General features: G+C 44.5%; 1 protein-coding gene across 1 annotated transcript in view; it reads left to right on the top strand.

Moving 5' to 3' along the window:
* adck1 (aarF domain containing kinase 1) overlaps window positions 1–13,542 on the top strand; it is a 187,333-nt gene extending 173,791 nt beyond the window's left edge. The window contains exons 10-11 of the mRNA XM_080012942.1: window positions 6,903–7,096; window positions 12,167–13,542. Of these exons, the coding sequence (XP_079869068.1) occupies window positions 6,903–7,096; window positions 12,167–12,326 (354 nt within the window). The 3' untranslated portion in view covers window positions 12,327–13,542. The remainder of the gene's footprint in view (window positions 1–6,902; window positions 7,097–12,166) is intronic.
* Window positions 13,543–19,437: the final 5,895 nt, after the last annotated feature.

The raw sequence follows: 19,437 nt of genomic DNA, 5'->3' as shown, positions 1-19,437 counted from the left end.
AGTGACTTTGGACTGGTAGATTGGGGTGGTGCTCTCTATTTTTAAAAAAGGGGAGCGGAGCATGTGTTCCATTTATATGGGAATCAAGCTACTCAGCCTCCCCAGGAAAGTCTATGCCAGTGCGCTGGAAAGGAAACTCTAGCCGATTGTCGAATCCAAGATTCAGAAGGAACAATGCGGTTTTCAACCTGGCTGTGAAATAGCGGAACAGCTTTTTTCCCTGTCACAGATAATCGAGGGAGCATGGGAGTTTGCCCAACCTATCTATACGTGTTTTGTGAATTTGGAGAAGGCTTATGATTGAGTTCCCGTAGGTCATCTGTGGGATGTGTGAGCCATTCGGTCCTTATACACTCAAAGCGAGAGCTGTGTCCGTATTCGTGGCATTAAGACAAGATTCAAGGTGGGCGTCGGGAGGAAGGTTGCGCCTTGTCTCCTGTCCTGTTCGTGGTTTTCATGGACAGGATTTCAAGACATAGCCATGATCCGGAGAGTGTCCAGTTTGGGGACATAAGGGTGCCATCGCTGCTATTTGCAGATGATGTCGCCCTCGGTCGGGATGAGGATCAGCACCTCCAAATCTGTGGCCATGGTCTCCGAAAAAACATGGCTTGTCTCCTACAGGTGAGGGGGGGACCAACTGCCCCAGGTAGAGTAGTTCAGGTATGTCGGGGTCTTCACAAATATCTTATGAAATTAATACAATAGGCCTAATTTCCTCAACAATGCCACTTTCCCATCGTAGCCCGCATGTCTCTTAAATCGTCTTTATCAAAGAGTTGTCAGAAAGAAATTGCAACATATCAATTGACAACTTTCAACTTTGTCAAAAAAAGAAACATCGGAAAACATGATACTGGCTTCGAACAGTGTGATTCATAAAAATATTTCCATAAAACAATGATGTATTAGGACATCAAGGTCCCATATAAAACATCTTGGCTAAAAATCCTAGATCTGCTCAGAGGGCCACAGCCGAACAAACATAATCCTTATTTATGATGCAAAAGATATGATGAATGAAGCAAAGAACAAATGAATTACAGATTTGAATGGATGGTGAGTTCTTCCGAGCTTTGTAAAAAAAAAACGCTCCCTCTCTTCGCTCTCTTGTCTGAAGCACAATCCAAACCCGGGAGTCATGGTGTTCCAGGCCAGGGCGTAGATCTTGGTGGCGAAATAGCTGTCTGGACACGGCGTCAGCTTTTGAACGCCCAGGGCCTTCCATAAATTCACCAACGAGGAGTTATTATGCGTGTACGTAAATTAACCAATGAGGAGATGGCCCGTCTAATAAATTGGCCGCTGTAAAATCTCCAGTCGGTTAGCGTGGTTTATGGGTATGCAGTTGCTCATAGCGCTGTCTGTGGTTGAAACATCGGTGGAGGGGATTAGAGAACGCCTGCCTCATATTTAACAAAACCCACCTTCCGCCATTTTCTTTTCCCCTACTGCCAGGTGGATCGATAAGGGCGGGATTATTTATTTTTTTATAATTTTGGGGGGAATATTAATTTAATTTAATTAATTATTCGTTTAAAATTAGATAACACATCATAGTTCCCAGGGGAGAAACTGTGGTACAGCTCATGAGTGGCAGAATTTGACAGAAGTTATTTCCATAAACATTTTGCTTTAAGCAACAACATTTATTGGATAATTGTGCTGATAAATTTATAACGTCGCCCAATGCATTTGACTGTTAATAAAATATTTTGCTGAGTTTTGTTTTTGTTTTTTTAATTTCACGTACTTTTTAAAATAAATCCAGGCTCAAAGTGTTTCAGTGAATGGGTATGGGATTTGAATTGTACTTTAACCTTTTATCGCTGATTTTATTATCTTTTTTTATATTAATATTTTTAGCATTTTATTTCTATGCCTTTATTCTTCTTTCTTTGTATATAATGCTTTATGTAATCACAATCACTTTGTATTGCCCATTTGTACAAATTGTGCTGTGCAAATGAACTTGTAAACTTAATGTCTGACAGTATTTTTTCTGAGAAAACTTAAGGGCAATGTTCCTACAATAATGCAATTCCAGGAAACAGTTAACTTTTTATTATTATTATTTTTTTAACCTGTTCTGTCAGAATTCTTTGCATACAAGTATTTGTATAGACAAGCCTTTGTATGCTATTGCATCGAGGACAGAGTTAGTCTGCAAGTAGAGTTCAACTTCTCAATGCCTGCAATGCAATTCTTTATTCATTCTTTAATCATCAAGAACTGCTGCAATAACTCTGTCCTGTGAACGACCTGTGGGATGACAAGAGCACAGAACCGCCACCAATCCTCCTCTTTGGAGAACGATCTTACCATGTTTTGATCTTACGAACAACTAACTCATACTAACTAATCACTACTCCAAGAGGGAGAGAATCACCACGGGTGAGATTAATAAACATAGAACCAACAACATGTACATGGAAAACATAAACATAGAAACGTCAGATGAGAACATGTATCCACAAAACAGAGTTAATTAAGTCCAGGAAAACTGGAACAGCAATTCAGCACATGGCATCTACCTGTCATAGTTATGGCAGTAAAGTCCCAATTGGTTCTGGTGTATGAGGTTAGAATTATATCGTTGTGCCTCCAAGCAGTGGAAAAGGCCCCGAAGCCACCCCTGTGTCCTGCAGCCATATAAACACTCCACGACTGCAGGAAAGCCCCTGCCATGCAGCCACAGAAGACCCCCCAACCGCAAGAGAAGCTGGGAGCATGAACCAGTCCCGGGGAGCGCCAGGAAACCCTGCACCCCTGAGGCACACACATGCAACCCACCCCCACATGCAGACATAACACGCAGGCGCGGAACCTGGGCGGCGAATGCCAGGCACTGACCGCAGGCCCAAAGCCGGGGCCCTCACACCCACCAACCGCCAAAGGCAAGGCCCGCTATACCAATGCCAATGCCCCACCCGGCCGATGTTGCCGAGTGTGCTTAGTGCAGGACACCTAGATGTCAGCCGACGCCCGCAGACAGCCGGATATGTGGGCCCTCCACCACCCTCAGCACCCGGGGCACCTGCCACGCACCGGGAGTTAAGGCTGACAGCCACTTCCCACACCCCACACTCACTATGGCAAGCAGCCTCCAAGTGGCCCAGGGAAACCCCCCAGTGGACCCAGAAACAATTGACTTTCTTTTTTCTTTTTTTTTTTAACCCGTGCTGTCAGCATGCTGGGCATACAACAAAGAGTATTTGTATGCCAATGAATCTAGCACAGAGTTCATCTCCAAGTGGAGTTCAAGTTCTCAACCTGCAATGCAACTCTTTATTGATTCTTAAATCATCAAGAACTGCTGCAATAACTCTGTCCTGTGGATGACCTGTAGGATGACAAGAGCACTGTTTTTGGTTATGGAGAACCACCACCAACCCCCCTCTTTGGAGAACTATTGATCATGTTTCGGTCTATAAACAACTGATCACGACTCCAAGAGGGGGAGATTCACCACGGGTGAGATAAATAAACATAGAACCAGACATTGGACGAAAACTTGAACTGCAACTGGTCACGTGGCCTCTTTCTGTCATAGTTATGGCAGTAAATGAGGGAGGAAAGGAGAGGAATGCAACCAGTAAGTGTACATTACATTTAGTCATTTATCAGACGCTTTTATCCAAAGCGACTTACAACTGTTCAAACACCGACGGACGCAGCCATCAGGAGCAATTAGGGGTTAAGTGTCTTGCTCAAGGACACTACAGCATGCTAGCAGGAGGAGCCTGGGATCGAACCAGCAACCTTTAGATCACTAGACCACCAGCTTTACCGCCTGAGCTACCATCCCCTGGATGGGGGGACATGACTTATCCCAATTGATTCTGGTGTCAAACGTCGGTATTATGTCGTGGCGCCTCCAAGCGGCAGAAAGGGCCCTGAAGCGCCCCCTGAGCTCTGCAGCCGCATAGACACCCTACGGCTGCAGGAAAGACCCGAGCACCATGCCCTCCGGCCACAAAAGACCCCCGGGGCCCCAGAGAAGCCAGAGTGCGTGGAGTAACTCCCACGCCCGGCCCCGAGGTGCATAACCCAGTCCCAGGGAGCACGAGGATACCCCGCACTCCAGGGGCGCACACATACAACCCACCCCCAAGTGCAGGCACAAGACGCAGCCGCAGGCACAGAACCCGGCGCGCGGGCACCAGGCACGGTTCACGCCCCCGAGCCGACACACCGACACCCCGCCCGCAAGCCGGTGGGACCCTCCTGCCCACCCACGCCCCGGCTAAGGGCGAGGCCCACCCCACCGCAGCCAACTAGACGCCCCACCCGGCATGAGCGCTGAGTGCCCATCCACGTATTACGGTGGGCTCAGCGTGGGGCACCTTGATGTTAACCCCCCTCTCGCCGATGCCAACAGGCCAGCAGATATACGGGCCCTCGACCATCCCCAGCACAGCAAAGGCCGACAGCAGCCCCCACACCCCAACCCACACCCACAACAGCAAGCAACCCCCCTAGGGGCCCCCCAAGCCCTAGGCCTATTGTGTGGTGTATGGGCTGAGTATGAGTTTTGGCACTGAGAGAGATAGACGAATTGCGACCAGATCGATGCGGGGGCACAGCAGGCCGGGGAGCAACCATGCAGAATCCCTCCCCCAGGACCCAATCATGCCCTAGCATGCCCACATCCCGTACCTGGTTGCAGCCAACCTACAGCGATCAGCCACGGGCACAGAGCGGCCCACCTTGTGCCTTCGACATGCCGGGCAGTTCCGCGCCCCCATCAGGCCCCTGGTCAGCCCTCTGGCGCCGAGCATGCGGACCAGAGAACAAACGGCAGACGGCACCCCCACCCACAGCCTGACCCCCCAGCAACAAGCGCCTCGCGCACCGAGAGCGCCAGAGGACAGGTACCCCGGCAGCCTGGTGTGACGACAGGAGACCGCCCCACCACCGAAGGAGGCCACATGGTGAGCCCCGCACCGAGCACACCCAGCCAGGTTCAGGACCCCGGTTGACATGACGAGACTGGAACGCCTAACCAGTCCCAGCACGAGGAAGCTGGTTAGCCCCTTTAAGTGGCAGGTCAACTGAAGAGAGGTCACCAAGAAGACATAGATGGGGAGACCGGAATGGTATGACCCAGAAGGGTTGATAGCTTCTTGGTGATGTTGGTCCAGAATGCTAGGATTGGTGGGCAGAGACAGATGGCATGAAAGTAGACATCTCTGGTATTAATTGAACAGTGAGAGAAAATGTCTTTATCCACAAAACCCATTTTGAACATTTTGTGTTCTGTGATACGAGCTCTGTGCACAATCTTCTATTGGATGAGTTGCATTTTGGAGTTGCGGGTCAAGGAAAGGGATGTGTGGCAAATGAGCTTCCACAGGTGGTGACTGCAATGTCTCTTTCCCATTCCATTGTAGCTAAAGATAAAGTCTGTATAAAGTCAACTGTTTTTAATAAAAGTTTGTAAATGCTGGAAAAGGGATTTTATGAGTGTTCCATATGAGTGAGATGTCAATCATTGGCGATGGTTGTAGGATGTTGTTCGTCAATTTGATTTTAACTTTTAGAGACTGCTGTAGCTGAAGGAATTTAAGGAAGGCGTGGCCACCGATATTATACCTTTGGGTTTAGGTTGGGAAGGATATAAGCGAATTGTTTTCAAAAATGTGTTCCAGCTGAGTAATTCCTTGTCTTTTCCAAAACCTAAAGATTATTGGTCTGTTAACCAGAACAATTGACTTTCTATGTTTCAATCTATCTATATATCTTTATCTATTTTTCTATCTACGAACAACAGGGTACACAGTTCTGATTGGCGAAGTAAAGCGAAAAATAAATGATTCTTCTTGACACGGCACGTTTTTTACTGTCCCTTCAGTTACCTACATCCTCAGTCATGAGACAAATGAAAGACACCTTTGTATACCATTTCTATATATCCTATAGGGCGAGTAGTATAAATGGAACAACGGCATCACGTTGGCTTGCCAATGCCAGCAGGATTTATTGTGACCGCGGAACTCTTAGAAGAGTGATTCAGCAGAATCTGCATGTCTGGGTGCAGACGTCTCTCTCTCTCTCCCACTCTCTCTATCTCTATCTTCTCCTTTCTTCCCAGCTCTCCACCTTCATCTCTCTTTCTCTAACAAAGCCTCCCGTGTAGTACAATACTGCTTACTTCGTAAGCAGTACTGTAATTGCAGAGATTTGAGTACACGCAGTGGTGCAAAGAATTGGAATTAAAATCTTAATTTTTATTAATTAAATTAAATTAAATCCCCATACCAAGTTGATGTGAAATTATAATTTTAAGGTTATCAAAATTCCAAACTGGCAAAATACAGTACTAGGTTAGAAATTAACTTTGGTAAAAGTGATAGTACTGAATTAGTACTGAGTACTGAATTGTAATTATACTCAAACTACTGTGACAAGGTGAAAACATTACTGTAGTAACATAAATTGCCACAATGACTGTACATTACCTGAATTTACTGAAATAAAATTAATAGAGAGACAATAGAGAGAACAGAAAACAGAATATTGATTTCAAAGGATTAACTAGTCTGCTAACTAATGTAGTTCAAGAGCTTCCACTTACATATGACAAACCTATTCACTGTTATTAATGATAAATTAATCATGAAGTGAGGCATGCTGGGTATGGGACATTAAGGATTTTGTTATTGATATCCACATTCGTCTTTTGATATCTTCCGTTGTAGTTTCCAGGTAGCATCACAAGGTGTCGGTCGACACGATCTAGCATTGGCAAAAGCAACTGTAGGCGGAGCGACAAGCGGGACATGAATCAGCAGCCATTTTTCATAACTTGCTGACCACTGATTTCTACTGTTGAGAAATCAGAATAGAGCATTCAACAGATCATTGTAATAAATGTACTTGTTTTCTTTATCCCACTCCAGGACGTGGAGATCCGGACCAATGCGACACTCTATCTGCCTCAGATCAGTGAGCTGCTCAACCGGGTGCCCAGGCAGATGCTGCTGCTGTTGAAGACCAATGACCTGCTGAGGGGCATCGAGACCTCCCTGCAGACCAGGGCTGCCTCCTCTTCCTTCCTCAACATGTCCCGCTGCTGCCTCCGCGCTGTGGCCAGGTCATAAAACAATCCATTGAATCTCCTATTTCAGAGATTATCTTTTTGGCCTATTGACACCTAGTTGTGCACACACCCACGAATAACTTCTGCGATTGAAAGAGCTGTAAGTAATATTTTATTTGCCCGACCACGGTTTGAAGGTGGGGGTTTGCATATGTTGTTGATCCATACCAGTCAGCCAACTGTTACCTGGGCGACGACGAAGATTTCAAGCTCTCAAAACAAGTAGTCTGCACAGGATTCTCTGTTTGAGAGGAAGTAACACCTCACCCCCTTACCTGTCGATCGCTGCTCAATCCCCACAATCCCCCAACCCCATGAACTATCCCCGAACTCTTTTAATTTTAGTGGAACATAAAGGACAACATTCTGCCACCAAAGGACTGGTGCTACGAAAGCTATGAGGGCTAAGAAGCCTCGTGGGAGGAGGAACAGTCAAGTTTGGCTATTTTAGTGGAGTTTCTATGGCTTCCTTCAGCGGTCGCTATTTGACGCTAATTGTCCTTTGAATCTTGTGCCATTTAATTATATGGCTTGAAATTTGATTGAGTGTAAGATAAGACAGGAAAGTAGATACAATAGAAAATACAGGACATCCACTAGTCAATCATGTAAAAACTTTTGGTAGAAATATAGTGAAATGCATGTATGCCAGCCATCACAGCAGGAGGTTGTACGCAAGGTTTCCTAGGTCTATAACCAGGTCTAAAATAGTAACTTTGATACTCAGTATGACAGAGTACCACAAACCAATTCCTAACTTTTGTTTACGATAAGCCTTATGCAGGCAGTATAGTACACTCGACAAATGAAATTTGTAGGGGGAAAAAAAACCCCAGCAAGTTTACTCAAAAAACTGAATGTTCATGACAAGTGAGGAAATGGACAGGCGAAGCCAGTTAAACATTTATTAACAACTCGTTAACCATGACGCAAGCAACCATGTTGAATTTGGACCCCCCCCCCCCTTTCTGGATTGCAGATATGAGGAGTTCTGCAAGCTCAAATGTCCCCTGGGTAACCTTTTGATGTAGGTTTCTCACCATGTCGCTTAAGTTTTCGGAAGAAAACCCAAAATAGAGACAAAATTGAGAAAAAAAATCATCATGAAAATGGTCAGGGGGTAATGTAAATGTGTGTGCTGACAAGTAAACAGGTTTTTTGATTGCCTTCCATCGGTTACAGTCGTTTACAAACCGCTCACCCTTACTATAATCAATCCAGGCCTCAACTTCAAACTTGAACTCTGAACAAAACCCAAATTTTAACTCCTATTGTTAAAATCGAACCTCCTGACTCTGCGTTAGTGCTTTCCTCTGGCTATTCAGTCCTACAAAATTTGTCCTCACAAGTATGGCAAGTAAACGCACACACACACACATCCTCTGCCCAGTCTGCGGCGCGGTCTGGGAAACAAACACATTTATATCACTTTGAGGGCCAGTCAGCGGTCGTTATATTTCACTCTGGCCTCGTATCTAAATTTCTTCTTTTTCCCGCCTACACCCCCCTCTTCACCTCCACCTCCACTCGTCCTTGACCTCCCTCTTTTTCCCCATCCCTTCAATCCTCCCTCACTGCTGGCATACCCCCCTCTTCTCTGTCCTTTTCTCTAAATGCGGTGATTATGTTGCAGCCGTCCGCTAGCCATATCGATCTTGAGTCTGCGGCTAATCTTAATGAACAACTCCACGAACTGGGCCTCAGCCCCCGAAACAATCGTTACAGTATGGAGAGATAAATCGAAGGAGGAAGGAAGGAAGGAAAAACTGATTGAGTTGAAACCACAGAGACACCAGACACACCCGCTAGCATGGTGGAGACAAATCCTTAAGCTGAGAGGTCGAGTAACTTGGCCTGCTTGCCGATTCCAGCTGGTGCCGATTCAACATAAGGTTTTGGATAATTCACTTTCTGATTGGCTTACTTTTGGATGGATATACTGACTGACTGACTGACTGACTGACTGACTGATGGAATTACTGACTGAATTCCGGACAGGCTTACTGGCTGACTGAATGACTGACTTGCCGATTGACTAATTTACTTACTGAATTACTGTCTGACAGAATTACTGACTGACTGACTCACTGATTGACTGACTGAGTGACTGTCTTACTGACTAACTGAATTACTGTCTAACTTATTGACTGACTGAATTTAAGTAAAATAAATGCAAATAATTTCACATCTTCTTATTTTTATTTCGGCTGTTCCCGTTAGGGGTTGCCTCCAATACCTTCTGTTCTGCGCATCTTCCTCCCTTACACCAACCGCCTGCATGTCCTCCCTCACCACATCCATAAACCTTCTGTTAGGCCTTCCTCTTTTCATCCTTCCTGGCAGCTCCATCCTCAGCATCCTTCTCCCAAAGTAACTCTCATCTCTCCTACACACGTGTCCAAACCATTTCAGTCTGGCCTCTCTCACTTTTCCACCAAACTGTCCAACCTGAGCTGTCCCTCTAATGTACTCATTCTTAATCCTGTCCATCCTTGTTACTCCCAATGAAAATCTCAACATCCTCAACTCTGCCACCTCCAGTTCAGCCTCCTGCCTTTTTGTCAGTGCCACCGCCTCTAAACCGTACAACATAGCTGGTCTCACTACCGACCTGTAGACTTTCCCTTTCACTCTTGCTGGAACCCTTCTGTCACAGATCACTCTGGACACTCTTCTCCACCCACTCCACCCTGCCTGTACTCTCTTCTTCACCTCTCTCCCGCACTCTCCGCTGCTTTGGATGGTCGACCCCAAGTACTTGAACTCATCCGCCTTCTCCACCTACACTCCTTGCATTCTCAGCTTTTCGCCGCCCTCCCTCCTATTCAGACACATATATTCTGTCTTACTCCTGCTGACTTTCATTCCTCCTCTCTCTAATGCCTCCACCTCTCCTGGCTCTCCTCAACCTGCTCCCTACTCTCACTGCAGATCACAATGTCATCCGCGAACATCATAGTCCACCAAGACTCCTGCCTAATTTCATCTGTTAACCTGTCCATCACCATTGTAAACAAGAAAGGGCTCAGAGCTGATCCTTGATGCAATCCCACCTCCACTTTGAATGCCTTCGTCACGCCTACTGCACACCTTACTACTGTCTGACTGCCTTCATACATATCCTGTACCACTCTTATATACTTCTCTGCCACCCCCGACTTCCTCATGCAATTCCACACTTCACGTAATCTTTTCATAATGTGGTGCTGGCATCTTTCACCATCTAAGTATTTCATGGCATGTGAATGGTTACATTTTGGCTCATTTAGGCCCCCCCAAAAAGTTTAAATATGAACGTTTTTAATATTAATTTATTATATATTTTTTTTACTTAATATTTGATTAATAGAAAATGTTTAATTTTACCACAAAAACTCACCACATTAATGACACTTTGGTGTGTCCAGGTGTGGATGTGTGTGTGTGTGTGTGTGTGTGTGTGTGTGTGTGTGTGTGTGTGTGTGTGTGTGTGTGTGTGTGTGTGTGTGTGTGTGTGTGTGTGTGTGTGTGTGTGTGTGTGTGTGTGTGTTGTGTGTGTGTGTGTGTGTGTGTGTGTGTGTGTGTGTGCAGATTGCTCTTTCTGCTGTGTAATTGGATGAGAGAGGAGTTGGGCTGTTACTTCAGCTCACACAAACGCACCCGTACACATACACACATCACTCTGTCCTACCAAAACAGGTGGCCCCTTGCAGTGTTGGACAGTGAGTGTCATGTCTGAGTAAGCAGACCACATGAAATATTAACAAACGGCTGTAACCTCCCCCCACACCCACCCACCCACCCTTTCCAGACACACACACATACTAGTAATGTAATAGCCTCTTCTCTCTGTTTGCAAAAAGCCAGAATTGAACATGTGCTCTTTTGAGCTGGAGGGAAATTCTAGCCTAGTCACAGGAGGTCTCATCAAACTGTGACGTTGACGCAAAATAAAAAAAGGTTATTTTTCAGCCCTTTGATGCATTATTACTTTTATGTTGATTTAATGACAGTTACACAGAGACCAAGCACGAATGACCAAGGTACCTGGTTTTGGGCCCTCCTTTAACAAATTTGAGAATACCTCACACACCAGTTTACCATCAAACAGACAAAGGTATATTGTAATATGGAGCTGGTTGAGGCAGTATGCAGCCTCTACGTCACGCCACAACGTCTCAATTCTGTCAGCAGCACATATTTGCGTGACCAACAGGTCTTGAGAAAAGTCTGCTTTCCAAACTTGACCGGTGGTGTGAGGGTCGCCAGCTACAACATACCCGAAATGGCCAGAACATCCCTTTGTTTTCGTACTTTATCCACGTTCATTAGTTTTGAAAGACCAAGTGCGGGGACCGACTTCCAAGGGCATACCTGCTGCTCTTGCTGGCTAAAACACAGACACAGATGAACTGATTGCCTGGGGGACAGTATTCTCTTGTATTCAGATCACCAGCGATGCTTGTTGGAAAGGACCACTGGAGTAAAGTGTTGCAAAGCAAACGTCATTCTTCATCTTCTTCTTTGGGCCTCTTAATGGAGGTTGACATTCTATTGCAATCAAACAACTTGGTTTCCGTCAGGACCATTGATTATTTATAACTTTGCTGTTGCTGTTAAATTGACGTCCAGTTAGCTATGAGTGTGTCGTGTGATGCAATTGGAGTTCTATTGAAAACTAATGCAAGGCTAGAAATGGCCAGCCCTCAATGCCTTTTGATAGAGTTACAAGCAAGTTTCTGTGACAGAAATATACTACTTAAGGCAGAGGCATCTTTACCAGCATTCTATCGACTATTGACGCCCAAAACTGAGGACACACTCCAATACTCTGTATTCCACTTTTAACAGTGTCGAGCCAATTTTCTAAATAATAAAAGAAAGCCATAAAAGTGGTCTTATATAACAAGTACCACTCCCAACTGCAACACCTTACCGTTGGAGCCAATACATTGGAGAGAGTAGAGTATAAATACCTGGGCTCCCTATTCGATGAAAAAGATAGATAACGTAGACGAGAAGGTGTGGGTTAGCCAGGTTGGCTCACCCCTAATCAATATTTCCCTGTGATTTCTCATCCAACAGGCACAAAAGGATCAAGGCCACGTCCCGCACCCAACGCCTCAAGATCTCGCTGGCCGAGACCCTCGGCCTTTGGCGCATCGGCCTCTACCAGCTGCTGCTGAGAGTCAGGGAGCTGGCTGCTGGGCGCTGGCTGATCTCCATGATGGCTCTGCTGGGCTAGGAGGAACCTCAGGTGTAGGGTTTAGAGTGTTTGGGGTGGGGGATGGATTCATAGATTCACACATGTAAAAACAAACACACACACACACACACACACACACACACAACAGCCGTGAAGATAGGATGTCCACGAAAGCAGGCTTTGGACAGTCGAGTCGGTCGCATGCTGTTCAGCATACATACTGTACTGTACATAGGGTGACACAAACACACACAATAACTGACCTATTCTTGTGAACATAAAGATGACAAATACACAATTGCAGCGAAGGCAGTGCAGCCATGGGAGATTACTAGATACAAGACAACCTTTCCGAGAGGAAGGAGAGTGGACAGGGATGGCGGCCAGCTACATTGTCAGACGGACAGACACACAATGGCAAAAAGGTATTGGGTCCAGACAGACAGGTAAGTGGCGAAGCTGGAATTCACCAATCAAGACGTTGTGTTTCATCATTGCTAGAAGATGCCCATTGGACATTATTGCCGTCATCTCCTCCTTGCCAGGGAACACCTTTTAAAGGTACAGCATGGGGGTTATCTATCGATAATCAACGTGCATTCTCATCTGTTACAGAGTTTTCTTCATTTCCATGGAAACTTTACAGACTCCAGATAATATCACTTTACAGAGAGAGAGACATGTGCAACATGGTCTGGGAAGACAGAACTTAGTTGGTCAAGACTTAATACAGAAAATTGGATTTTTCTTCTCAACAAAGAAATAACACACTCATATTTAAGAAACGATTGAACTTCGGACATGAACATGTAAACCTGAGGACCTAGTTTGCATCAGGTCCCGTTTTTTTTTTATTGTTTTTTTTTGTGATTAGCACTGAATGTGTTAATATCATGAATTTGTATATTTTTGGAATTTTGTTTTGGAGGAATTTTTGGGTTATGATCGGCCATTTTGTTTCCTACACTGCTGATAAGTTGAATACATATGTAACAACAGCGCAGCATTCGTCTGTGTTCCCTCTGAAGTGTATGAGATTCCTTCTCATTACATTCCCACTTTCCACTTTGGTAAACACTTACCGTTTCATCCTTTGGGAAAAGACATTGTTCAGGGGAAAGGGAAAAAATTTGACTATGAATTATGCGATTATGCGAGTGCTATGTTGTACTTTGCAGTGTGCAGTTTGGTCGCAATTCTATTTGTACGTGGATGACGGGGTTAAAAAGAAGGTCAGCAGTAAACACTTTGTGGTTCTTTTTCCTGAATGTTGGTCAGGTAGAGCTTAATAAACTTTGCCCAGCTATGTGGGGTCAAAACGTTTTGAAATTGGTTTTAATTTCCCCTTTGCTTGAGGTGATAAGCAGGGCACCAGGGTGGTAGCTACTTTGAACGGTAAGTTAAAATCCAAAGCCATGTTTCGCACACACACACACACACACACACACACACACACACACACACACACAATGTTAAGACTAAAGGTTATTATGGTCAAAAAAATAAAGAAATGTGAAAAGTCAAATTTAAATGTATTTGAATCCAAACTAAAGCAAACATAAGACCAGGCTGTCCAAAATCAACTGAAATACTAATGGACTGAAATGAAAGCAACGTTGATTCTTCTTTAAAAATGTTTTCCCCTTGATTTGACTGTTCCCCTTAATTAGACTCTCCATTCCATGTGGTCCACCATGTTTTGGTCCTTGATTTTTCTGAGTGTTAGTTTTCTTTTACATTTACATTTACATTTACATTTAGCAGACGCTTTTATCCAAAGCGACTTACAATTGTTCAAACACCGACGGACGCAGCCATCAGGAGCAATTAGGGGTTAAGTGTCTTGCTCAAGGACACTACAGCATACTAGCAGGAGGAGCCTGGGATTGAACCAGCAACCTTTAGATCACTAGACCACCAGCTCTATCGCCTGAGCTACTGTCCCCCCCCTAGCTACTGTTTTCCTGAATTTAAACTAAAATTAACTGAATTATGTTCCAAAAATAAAAGCTTTGATGGTGATTGTTGAAAGCTCCTTAAAATAAACTGAAAATGAAATAAATTAATTAAATGTTAGGTTGTTAGTAGTATTATTGTTAAGTATTATTAAAAATAAATTTTACCTGGTCAGTCTGTATCTAAACGTCGGACAAAGTTGAGGCTACCCAAAACCTTTCGCAAAAATTCTACAAAAGGTGCCTCTGCCTTAAGTTATTGAAAAAAAAAAATTGCCTATTTAAACACCAACTCTGATATATACATATACCAAATGTGTATGAAGACCTGCAAATAATTATGTTATAGATAATTACAGAGTTTGTCCTCCCAACAAAATAATGAAACATTATGTCTTGAGCCATGCAGAGTTTGATTAGATCTTTGATTAGATAAGATGTTTACCACAAGGAAAGATCAAATTTAAAGCCAGATACATACACATACATTCCATTAATATAATTCCATTGCAGGAAATGAGCCAACCAGATGTTAATAAGGCAGTTGAAGTCGATCTGACATGATGTTTTAGATTTCTAAATCAATTTGTGGGTTGCAGTGTGTACTTTTTAACCATTAGAGGGAGTGCTAGCCCATCATAACCTGATATAAACAAGCCAAGAATGAGCGCGTTGCTTCCGCTGAGAGTTCTGCGTTTCTAAAGAAAAAAAAAAGCTTGTCCAGAGACAATTATAGTTTTAAACTTTTCTTTTGTGGGCATCAACGTGTACAAAGAGCAAAGCATGCTTTACAAATACTCTTTTATTCCTACCCTGCATGTGTGTACAAGGTGTGTGTGCACGATGTGGCTAGCTTCTGCATGTCAGCCTTTTATTTCCAGCCTCAAACACTCACCAAGCCCTACAGCAACCAATCTCACACACACTTTGATACTGACACACTAGTCAAGGAGCTGGTCTTTTTTCTCTCTCTCCCTCTATTTAAAATGACAACCAGCTAAAGTGCATAATTGCAATAAAAGAAAGTCCACCAGCAGAAAAATATGTCTTGATGAATTCTTGGAATCCCAGCAAATGCAATGAATAAATATTTTTTATTTTTTATTTTACAACATTATGGGTGAGGTTATTTGCATTGCACCGTGAGGTGAGCTGAAATTAACTCTCAAATTTCATCTTCATCACACAATGCACATGTCTGCAATATACTCAACAAAAGCGGGAATGGGAAAATGGAGTAAAACTAAGAAAAAAAGTAATTAATATACATTTATTTTTCTGTGGACCCCCTTTTAGTCCTTTATGGACCCCAGTTTGGGAGGACCCCTGAGTTAAGGGTTACCTTTGAAACTTACAGAGGGAGATAAGTACAAAGTTTATTATGGAGGAGCTGTGCTGGTGCTGTGCTAAATCCTGACGGGGTGATTTGAAAATAATTGTCCAGGGAAGGGGCTCTCCGTAACGGGGTCTGCTCGGGGGGGGTAACAGTGGTGGCTATTTGGACCGCTGTTAGTGAATTGGACACTATTTGCAACAAGGCTCATTTGCATAAAAAGCCATCAATTTTGCACTCAATCTGATTATTAAAGATTGGCATTGTAGGTTGACAATTTGAACTCCACTTGCAAATTAACTCTGTCTTGGATGCAATGGCGTACTATGGCATAGCTGTGGAAACCCCAGGTCTAAGATTATAGGCAGGTGTGTGCAAGAAAGCCCTTGCTTCTCATATCGCCCGCCATACAGGAGAACTGCGTTGTCTCTGTGCTTTTGTTGCAGTCCAGCTTGGGGTAATAAATTTGTTGTTACATTCAATCGGCCCACGCTGGTCACACAAACATGCAGTCTCCTTCAATGCCTAGTGGAGTAAAGGGCAAGTGATTCCTTTCCTTTCTTTCATTCTGCTGTCTGCCTTGTGAGTTATATTTCATCCATCTATTTGGTTCACTTAGATTTTTTTAATTGTTCAGTGGTTATTAAGCCAAATTATCTGCCAATGCGATGAGTTGTTTCCCATATTCTTCATTTCACGCAAACAAATCCCAAGACTGGCTTACTTTTTCTAAGACAATTAAATATTGTGGCAGTTTCGCCTACCACCCGCCACCCAAGTGGCTTTTTTCGGGGACCTCCGGCACAGAGTCATAGATGACGGGGTTGTAGACACACCAGTTCATTGTAGAGAGTGGGCTAGTTGGAATACGCCCAGGAGCTGATGGAGATGTGTCATAACAAGTGCTTCTCTCCTGTGTGTGTGGGGATGGGTTTTTTTTTTTCCTGTTGCTCGTTAGACCAACCAACAACAACAGGTATGCAGCCACTCTGATCCTGGGACCCCAATTACCTAGACCCAGCTCAAACCACACCATCCCCACACCACAAATATATTTTCTCAAAGCAAGCTGAATAATCTCTCACAGACAATTCTAGACCAAGAATCAATCAATTTTTCTAAAAATGGAAAAAAAAAAAAACATATACCGCTCATTTTCAGTTTTTTTCAAGTTTAAAATTGTACTTTTTGCAGTGTGAATTTGTGGCTGTACAGATGCTACAACCAAGCCTTTGAAGTTGTGCATAATAAAAAGTGGAGAATCCTGTATTGTTTTGTCTAAACTCCTTCCTTGCTCGTTTCATTTTTTTAACAATTTATTTTCAACTGAGTTCACTATCCAAACCTAACATAAAACTTACCGCAGCTTGGTTCATTTCATGCACAAACGCACTGAATCTACCAAAACGCAGCAAACTCTGTCTCAAATTTAAGTGATTGTATCCAACCACCAACACTAGTTTTCTTCCATCGACAAAATGAACATGCAGTACAGAATGTATACAATCACTCAATCTTCGACTCCTTTCTTGCAATCCAATTTACCCCCTTCTCTCTTTTAATCTGACAAATCCCTTTGTGCAGAAACATTAATGAGTTTATGGGACTGCAGTTAATTGGTGAAATAGAGAATTGTTCACAAAGTGACTTTTTTGAAGTGAATTTTTATGTTTTTTTGGGATTAAGCAATACAAAGAGATAATGCCTGAAAAGTGCAATCCAAAGTATTACAATAATGGTTTTCTTTTTAATGTTACCCACCCCGCCCCCCCGTTGTTTATGATGGTTAGGAGGCTCAGCGGGAGGGCTGCTGGGTAATTGCAAACCCGTTTTCTCTAAGCAGAAAGTGCCAAGTAACCTGTGGTGAATCGTATAGGTAATTGTGGGAAAATTATTGCGCTGACATACACCAATGAAGTGTCCTTTCATGGCCAGTGTGCGGTAGGTTGACAACTAGCAACAAAGACACAATGACTGGTAGGACAGTGCCTTCAGGAGATGGCACTTTTGTCAGTCTAACATAGGTGCCAGGTGATTGTATACCTTGCCTGAAATGGTGACACAGTGTTCCAGATGAGGAATCGCTGGAAGATCCATCCTGGTTTACCATCTTATCCAGGCTAGTTTTCCGATCTTGGCAGACTATCTGATCCACGCTGGTACCGGTTCCTCTCCCAGGTTTATCTTCTAACATCCAGCCCCATGATGTGCTTCACCAAGGCCAATTGTCTCTTTCTCACATTCCTATATATACACCGATCAGCCACAACCTTAAAACCACTGACAGGTGAAGTGAATAACATTGGTCATCCCATTCCAGTGGCACCTGTCAAGGGGTGGGATATATTAGGCAGCAAGTGAAAAGTCAGTTCTTGAAGTTGTGTTGGAAGCAGGAAAATGGGCAAGCGTAGGGATCTGAGCGACTTTGACAAGGGCCAAATTGTGATGTTTAGACGACTGGGTCAGAGCATCTCCAAAACGGCAGGTCTTGTGGGATGTTCCCAGTATGCAGTGGTTAGTACCTTCCAAAAGTGGTCTAAGGAAGCAACAATCGGTGAACCAGCGACAGGGTCATCGGTGCCCAAGTGTCATTGAAGCGCATTGGGAGTGAAGGCTAGCCCATCTAGTCCAATCCCACAGAAGAGCTACTGTAGCACAAATTGCTGAAAAAATAAATGCTGGATATGTAGAATGGTGTCAGAACACAGAGTACATCGCAGCTTGCTCCGACTGGGGCTGCGTAGCCGCAGACCGGTCGGAGTTCTGACCCCTGTCCACCACCGAAAGTGCCTGCAATGGGCACTGTTAGAACTGGAATGAGTGTCAGAACTGTATCATGGAACAATGGAAGAAGGCGGCCTGGTCTGATGAATGACGTTTTCTTTGACGTCATGTGGATGGCCGGGTACGTTGTTAATCTGAGGAAGAGATGGTACCTGAATGCACTATGGGAAGAAGGCAAGCTGGCAGAGGCAGTGTGATGCTATGGGGCAATGTTCTGCTGGGAAACCTTGGGTTCTGGCATTCATGTTGATTTTACTTTGACACGTACCACCGACCTTAACATTGTTGGAGACCAAGTACACCGAGTTTTGGGGTATGCTTGGCCCGGATCCATTTTCACTATGAATGAGTTGGGTCCATCTGACGCCTCACCGGCGGTGATAGAGGAGCCATGGCCCAAGTCCCAAACCTGCCTCACCCCAGAGCACTGGACCCTGGCAGCGAGCAGTGGCTGGCATTGCAAGCGCTCCTTGTGCCGCTCTATGCCGGAGACTCTCTGGCTGGAGAACAGATTCCAAGTCCTGGAGCCCACAGCCGATGTCATGGATATGCGGGAGTTCCCCCCATGGGGGGGGGGGGTCCCAGTCCACCGTGGCATCGGGGGCACTCAGGCGCTCTATAGCTGGTTGGTGGCTCCTCTGTCACCACGGACCCGCTTTGATCCTGCCGCTCTCTGTTTCCAACGCCGCGGAGCGCCGCCTCGGCTCCCGCGGTGGGATCTCTCCCCGTCGGGCCGCCCAATGTACTGCTTGTGGACAACTTTGGCTCCTTCTTATACCGTCCAAATGTCTTCAGACGTGATGGAGTACATCCAAACTTTCACGGATCACATCTCCTCGCCATGAACATGGAACTTACATTAAAATCCTCGATTCACTATTGATGTGTGGTGAGTCCGATCCACTCCACTAATATTAATGACTGTCACTCTGTTTTACAAATTCCTGTAATTAGAAACCATAGACCCAAATCATGTAAATTCCCTGTAACATACAGGATTCTAAACAATTTATTCCCGGTTTGGACTTCAACTATCAGTCCCCCACAAAGCCATGCACCTAGAACAATAAAAATGGCT

Source organism: Zeus faber, assembly GCF_960531495.2.
Source record: "Zeus faber genome assembly, chromosome: 13".
NCBI lineage: Eukaryota > Metazoa > Chordata > Actinopteri > Zeiformes > Zeidae > Zeus > Zeus faber.
Note: the sequence above shows the minus strand (reverse complement) of the source record. Positions and strands in the feature narration are given on the sequence as shown.